Source organism: Nicotiana attenuata, unplaced genomic scaffold, assembly GCF_001879085.1.
Source record: "Nicotiana attenuata strain UT unplaced genomic scaffold, NIATTr2, whole genome shotgun sequence".
NCBI lineage: Eukaryota > Viridiplantae > Streptophyta > Magnoliopsida > Solanales > Solanaceae > Nicotiana > Nicotiana attenuata.
The window spans coordinates 2,607,312-2,615,330 of NW_017670235.1; the positions used below are offsets into that span (position 1 = coordinate 2,607,312).

The 8,019-nt window shown below is 36.0% G+C and overlaps 1 protein-coding gene across 1 annotated transcript in view; it reads right to left on the reverse strand.

The window, feature by feature from the left end:
• Positions 1-1,990: 1,990 nt before the first annotated feature.
• The window catches only part of LOC109236367 (ubiquitin carboxyl-terminal hydrolase 2), a 6,529-nt gene continuing 500 nt past the window's right edge, over positions 1,991-8,019 (reverse strand). Inside the window, exons 2-5 of the mRNA XM_019402541.1 lie at positions 4,953-4,999; positions 3,325-3,371; positions 3,097-3,199; positions 1,991-3,008 (exon numbers count right to left, since the gene is read on the reverse strand). Coding sequence (XP_019258086.1) covers positions 2,232-3,008; positions 3,097-3,199; positions 3,325-3,371; positions 4,953-4,999 — 974 coding nt within the window. The 3' untranslated portion in view covers positions 1,991-2,231. The remainder of the gene's footprint in view (positions 3,009-3,096; positions 3,200-3,324; positions 3,372-4,952; positions 5,000-8,019) is intronic.

The following is an 8,019-nucleotide window of genomic DNA, read 5'->3' on the forward strand; positions in this document are numbered from 1 at the left end:
TTGGGAGAGGGTGGGATGGAGGGGTAGTAGAGCGGTGGTAATGGAAAAACTGAAATTTGAAAAAAAAAAAAAAAAAAACTTTTTTGGAGGTGGCGTGGGTTGGTAAGGGTAGGGAATGTTGAGAAGGAGTTTTGGAAAATGTTTTCCCTTCTCTTGATAAACATTTGGAGGAAAATGAGTTCGTAAGGAAAATGTTTTCCAAAACATTTAAGCCAACCAAACATGGGAAAATACCATCAGTCTTGCTTAAATGAATGTAAGACATAGTGGGCGTTTGGACATAAGAAATGTAAAATTCTAAAAAAAAAAGTGAAAAAATTTTCAAGTGAAAACGATATTTGAAAATTAGAGTTGTGTTTGGACATGAATATAATTTGGGTTGTTTTGAAGTTTTGTGAGTGATATAAGTGAAAAATTTGAAAAATAACTTTTTGGAGTTCTTCAAATTTTCGAAAAATTCTAAAATTCATTTTAAAGTAAAAATTGAGAATTTTATGGCCAAACGCTAATTTCAAAAAAAAAGTTTGAAATTTTTTAATGTCCAAACGGGCTGTATTAGTATTGTGCATAATTTTTTTGTGAACTTAACTACAGTTAAGTGATATATATTCGTTTGGCTACGATTTAAGCGATAAATATGGATATAAGTCACATGGCAGGCACGTATTGGTGTACATGAATATACTAATTTTACGTTTCCTTTTTGTGAATATACTTTAGTAGACAAGTATTATTTAGTATCTGTGAAATAGTTACACAACAAGCACCAGTGGTCTAGTGGTAGAATGGTACCCTGCCACGGTACAGACCCGGGTTCGGTTCCCTGCTGGTGCATCTGAGTGCTATGATGAATATGTTCGCAATGGTGGAAACTTGGGTCTTCTCCGCGTCTGATTGCAGACGACAACAGTGCATCTGAGCCTCTTCTTATTTTTTTCCCCAGAGTCTCTTTCGAAGTATACAAATTTTATTTTTATCCAAGAAAAACTTGGATATTCCTTTTTACAGATGTGATGCTTTGCTTAAATAACCTAGTTGACGTCTTGAGGAGTACTCGTGAAAGCAAAACCCAACATTTTAATTGTACTGAATATAATTTTTTTTTTTATTATGTCCTAAGTTCAAGAGTTATTTTCCTAAATCAACATGAATTAATAAGGCTTGACTAGTTAATTATGTCCAAATACATGAATCAATATCTTTCTTTTATCATGCCATCTTGGTAGGCTCCAGTATACGAGCACATTTTCCTCTCTCAGTTTCCATTTGGATGTTTCTTCGTTCTATGTTTTAAACTTTACTAATATGCTAAGCAAAATTTGTGTCAAGTCAAATACAAGGCAAGTCAATAAAATACAAGTGAAAAATTTCAAGTATTCGAAGCAACAAGTTGCAGCCAATTAATTACGGTTCCATCACATATTCAAGTTACGATTCAATTGAACCAGTGAAATCACATAAAACTGTCACTTCTCCACAACTATAAATATGTCAAAAGGACATCAGAGAAATAAATACTTACTTTTGAAGACAAGAAGTTCAAACATTTCTCCACAAGTTTAAAATTTATCACGTTTAATCTTTAATTTATCTGTTCATGAAGACTGGATTCGAATACTGTGCTTTCAAAGTGTTTGTGATGAAAGAATTTCAAGTCCAGAGTTAGTGTTTCAACACAATCATTTGTGCTAGACTAGTATTATATCCAATTTATTGTCGGTAAAACCTAAAATTGTTTATGACTGATAATACAAAGAAAGACCCCGAGAGAAGAGATGATATAGAAACACACAAACATTCTTGAGATTTTGTTGCTTTAAAACAAGCATTACAAACCCTACTCCATTTAGTTTTGCCTTTTCAAACTGTGTTCGTGCTTATATCAACTCAGTCTGGAATAAGTAATATATATACTTGCTAGCTACTGAAAAAACAAGGTGAAGATGCACTCCCAAAATGCATTTACCTTACTTTGGAAATACCTGACTGATAAGATGAGAAACATAAACAAGATTAAATTAACAATCACTGAATTTCTACAACTAAGGAATATAACGCCAGATAGCATTTTGTTCAGCATGAATCACAAGTTCAAATTAATGCTCAAACTTAGCCTGAAGAGCATGCAGCTCTCAAAGAGGCACATTCAGTTAACACTAGAGAAATTTCAGAGATTAAACATAAGCTTCACCAAAATACGACATTGTTTAGCCTGTGAAAAGTGAACAAATTCACCTAGGATTCGTGGTTTTCTGTTTCGCCTTCTCTATAAGAGGTCTCAACTGCTTCTTTTCAGCTAGAATTTTCAAAAAGTTGAAGAGAAAGGGTATGTAGTTGTGCTTCCGACGGATATTTTCAGTTTTCCATTTCTTCAACTTCTCCTCCTCCCTCAATATTTTATCACTAACGGCTTCTATCCCAGAATTTACTTCTGATAAGGATTTATTGAGTGACTCCACTTGGCTGCTATCCACCATTCTCTCCGACTGTGATGCAGCCAGCTGCTGCAGAATACGCTCTCTCCTCTTCTGAAGCTCCTTCAGCTCAGCGGTATACATCTCTTTCCTGTTCTTTACTACAGCCATCAGATTGAATCTTATTTCACTTTGGGAATACCTCTCAATACGTTCCTGAATAACCGGCTGCACCATGCGCAACCACTCGATATCACCTTGCCCACCAGGGCATGGCCCAAGACTGATTGGTCCCTCCTTCAATCCATCGAGCTCATACAACACACCATCCACAGGTATATAGCTGATAAAATGGTATACATCATCATCTTTTCCAGCTGCCTTCTGTTCTTCAGGCACAAATGGCTCAGGTCTTGCAAAACTATTATGGGCTGTGCGAATTGCTTCACTGTTGTTGATAGCTAAGCCTTTAAGCTCTGCTGGGAAATTCTTTGTGAATTCTTTTAGTGCTGATAGTTCTGGGCCTATATCAACATCTGGACTGTTCAGGAGAATTGACAGGATTGCTTGGGTAGCACAGGCATTGTTTATCACCTGTTTCACGTCATCAAAAGAGTTACAAGTCATAGTGCTAAGCAACTTCCGTTAGTTTAACCACACATATCATGTAAACCCATTTGACCTGACTAGCAAAGAATAAGTTTGGGTTTGGATCCTTGATCACAAGGCGATCATCTTTTTCACCCGGTCGCCATTTGAAAAGGAATACCAAGCCATACACGGGCCTGTGAAAAATCATTAAGTATTATTTCCTTTTTGAAAGAATTGGGGAAACGCAAGCTTAAAGCTTTTGAGAATAAACTGTTTGCAGAATCATACAATTAATGTTAACATGGCAGAATTAGTTTACCTAAGACTGTTGAGCTCATCAAGATCCAAAGAATACAACTCCTCAACCTGTTTCAACATGAAATAGCACGAGAAGAGAAAAAAATTAATCACCCAAAAAGAAGTGGCTATCTGACCATTTTAACACCCCACCCTTCCCAATCCCCAGCTTTTCATTTGCTTTATCTCAAGAAAAGCACATCAATCATACTTATCAGCTTCAACTGTAAGAGCAGAAAACCCCCTTCATATAGAACTGAGATAACCACAAATATGTTGAAAGAATCACAAAAAGATGGGGAATGATGGACAATTTAGCCAAAGCTCCTCCAATCATGGCTAATTCTTGGGTTTTTTTCTCTTCATATTCAACATACAACAGAATCACAAGTTGCGCAGAGATGATTAAGTACCAACATTATTCTTCCATAATTTGCAGAATTTAGTTTCACACCTGGTATGGCATGAAATGAACGAATCCTATCTAATTTCCAGTAATTACATAACATCATTTATTAAAATAGCAAACTGCTGTTGCCAGGAAGCCTGACAGGCAGTACGTCTGCACCTAATCCCCTGGAGATGTTAGGAGGGGGAGAATAGTTTGTTGATGTTGTAATTTGGGATGTCTTTCGGTAATTTTATTGTACCATCTTGGTACCTTATTAAAAATTTACCTTATAAAAAAAAGTGATTATGACTGAAGGGTTACTCAATCGGATCAGGATAGTTGTTCTTTTTTGCTCCATCGCCCTCCAGGAACCACAGACCACACTTTAATTCAATGTATGGTCATGCTGAACTATTTATACTTTATATACATGTATCATCAATAAAATGCATTGGAACTTTAGATTAAACCATAACTAGGCCAGTTACTTCCAATTGCTTTCTTTAGCGCTCCTCATATGTGGCACTCCTCGCTCGTGGAGTGGCATATGAAGATTCCTTTAAGCATCACGTGTGTCTTTTGTAGATTAGTTTTAAAGCTAAAAGTGATAGCAACACAGGATAGGACAGTGGAGAGCTATGATAAAACCACTATGGAGGGGGAAAACGTCAATCTCTACCTTTTTATATATTTCCTTTTCTAGCTTATATGTTTTTTCCTTCTTTTAAGTTCTAGCATAAAGGTATTCGCCACCGACCAAAGAAAATGATTGCTTGAAATTCCTAAGCTTAACAGATATACAAGCCAACCATTTGCCTCGCAACAAAATGTGATAATAGCAAAGATAAAGATTCCATTGAGTCTGCCTATGCCTTCGTGGGCAGAGTTACCCGGTACTTGTACTAGTCAGAGATAGCAGGTACCCGGTGTAATAGTCGATCACGTAAGCTGGCCCGGACATCACCGCCATTAAAAACAGACTCCATTGAGTCGCATTACATGCATCTCAGTATGTAACGAGTAAATATAGATTTCAAGTCCATAATCGCATGTACATAAAAAAATATCTGCAAAAGTGATTATGATCATCAACTTTATAGGAAAAAAGAAAAGAAAGGAAATCTCCAAAAAGCATGTTCTCATTGCATAGCCACACTTGAAATGTTCCAAGCTAAAAGAGAGATTAAAACACCTATAAATAAAGAAAAAAATCATAAGTGAAAAGAGAGTAAAATTTTTTAGAGTAAACCGAAAAATACCTGCACACCTTTTACTTGCATCTGTTGTATGAGTTCGGTAAAAACCCCTGCAGGCAAGCAACATCAGTACCTTTCGTTCAAAGGTTGTACCAAGTGAAATGCATCAGGGAGAATGGGAGATCATACTACCAGCATTAAAATCACAGATACTACCAGCATTAAAATCACAAAAATCACAGCTGGCTAAAATTATGAAGAAGAATAAAGATGAAGAAGGATGTTACATTGGGTTGTTTCCACTCCTACTGGACAGCACAGGTAACTGTACCTCACCCCAAAACAGCAAAACCCACCCCCAAAAATCCTTTTGCTTATTTTTTTTCTGTGGATAATGATGGTGTCAAGGATAGCACAAGTACCGAGTGACTTTGCTTACCAAGGCCTAAGCAGATGGGAAGCAATTATCTAGTGTTTTTAAATCTCTGCTGTGACTTGAATCTCCAACATTTGCACACACTTCACTAACTAGTAGGACACATCTTTGGGTGCAACACACTAGGTCTGGCAAAACTGGCTCAAGCTCATTCAATCCACCCAGTACTTAATGGGTCGGGCATGACAGATTTCCTGATGGGCTATTTTGGGCTGCACCCATTTTAACCCATAAAAGAACTTAGCACAACACAACCCGTAAAATGGCCCAAATCTAACCCGTGTCAAACTATACTTATCCATGTATGACATAGCTGTAGCTTTTATAGGAATATGTGCAATTTTTCAAGCACTACTTTGAAAGTAATAGTTGTCAGGTATTGTTTTTGCTTTTTTTATACTCCTACATTTTTTTGCTTCTGGATATGGACAGCTGGGTTTTGCAATTGTATCTTCTTCCTTTTCTTTTTTTTTTTTTTTGCATTTCATCATCTTCTTCTTTTTTAAAAATTTCCGATTTAATTTTTTGTCCTTTTTTGGGACAATTGGTTTTGCGAATAAAATTCTTTTCTGGAAAGGATTACTAATTTTTTGTGTTGGATAATTGATCAATTCAACAAAGAAAATAATTTAAAAACTAAAAAGACAAGAATCATAGTATAAAAATGTGGAGAAGAAATAGTGGGATATTAGTTTTCTGCTAACTGATAACTTTAAATCAAGATTAAATAAATGCGAAAGTTACAACAATAAAATAAAATCGATAAAGCTGATAACGAGTCTTGTTAATCAATGTATCCATGAAGAAAAAATCAAAACAACTATTTTGCTTATTAAAAGAAGTTACAATAAAAATTTATTTGTTAATGAATGTTAGATGTTGCCAAAGGACTAGTTGGGCGGGTTGGGTTATGACCCATTATTTAGCCCATCTTGACCCAGCTCATCTCAACCCAAGCCCATCTAAGCCCAAGTGAACTTTGGGTAGGGTTGGGCAATGACCAATTTATCAATTCAGCCCATTTTGACCCACCCAAAATCTACCCAAACCGCCCATTTGCCACCCCTAAACGCACCCAAGAATCCTGATTAAAAAAAGAAAAGAAAAAAGATAATCATGAAAGAGTTCCCAATCCCTTAATTGCTAATCGTCGAGAAGAATAAAGATGAAGAAGAATGTTTCCTTGCATGATTTCTACTCCTCTTATGCAGCACAGGATGGTCTTCAGAGTCACTCATGAATCTCTGCAATCCTAGCCCCCAGCCCCCAGCCCCACCAAAAAAAAAACCTCCACAAAAAAAGCAAAGGAAACAAAATAATCACCAAAGAGTCCCCAAACCCTCATCTGGCTTCAATGGGTTCGACTTAACTTAATCAGCATATAGTATATGCAGTAAGGCGTTAGCTACTACAACTAAAGACTTATGTGTCATGTTTACATTATTTTCAATCACATCATGATTGTTGGCAATGATGATAAGAGACACAGATATGTTAAACAGTTTACAAAGAAGAGTGACCTCTATAGATTAATTTCTTATTCAGTCCAGGCAAGTTATTCCTTATCAAACCAAACAACCCGTTGTAGCACTCCTAATTCTACTTAATTTTCTTCTTCAGAATTTCAAATTAGCTCACATTGTTCGCAGAAGTCGACATATACATTCACAAGCAAGACCACCAGTTAAACCATGCTATAAGAACGTAAAGTTGAAAAGTAGACATCACACAAATCATGTTTTTTTAGTAGGTGTCCTTCAACAAAGGGTGATACACGCCATAAATTAAGCAGTATGATGCCATCCCAATGTGCCAAATATGCTACAGCTTCGTCAGCTACATGCACTAGCTGACCAAAATTAGGCAAATATTTTTTTCTGACAGTATGAGATGTCGATGATGAAGCTTTTAACTACTCAATGAAGTTAACAAGTAGTCTTCTTATTAAGCCTCTCCTGATGGATACGTAGAACGGAAATACTCTTAATATGCAAACTCCATTATTTTCTAAAACTATTCATTCAAAGATTGTACACTAATCTATTTTTATCTATCATTGGTATTCAATAATTAATACACAAGTCAAGGAGATTTTAGTACATCAAAACATGCAGCACCATAAATATTTTGCTGGATATGTGCTGACATACTTTTCAGACCAGCTTTTATTGTCCAAAGGTGCAAAAGGCCAATTATTAGTTCTTGAGATGAAACGGACAGTGGCAACTTTTTTGGACAAATAAGCGAAAAGCTGGACCATACGATGCAACAAAGGGAAAGATGACTTTGCCGCAATTAGTTTTCTGACCTTAAATTTGATAAGACTGCAAATATTTTATATATCTCAGCAGAATCTCCCACAGATTAAATTTTTAAAAATGATTTCAACCCTGTCACTAAATACTACATACAAAAAGAGATCAGATGATTTTTTTGGAGGCCCGTGAACAGTTGATGATCTGATTGATTAACTATAATTAAAACTAATAGTAGTAGCTATTTTTGCCAGCAGCCAGGAAGGAAGGGCATCTACAGTAATCATGCAACAGCAGTGCAGCAATATAGATCTAAACCAATAAAAGATGAATGCTATGAAGAGCGCGGAACATAAAATAAATTTAGAGAAGAGGACAACATCTTTCTGGATAAAGCATTTGAAAACTATCTAAATTTCTTTTTTTTTAAGGGGGGGGG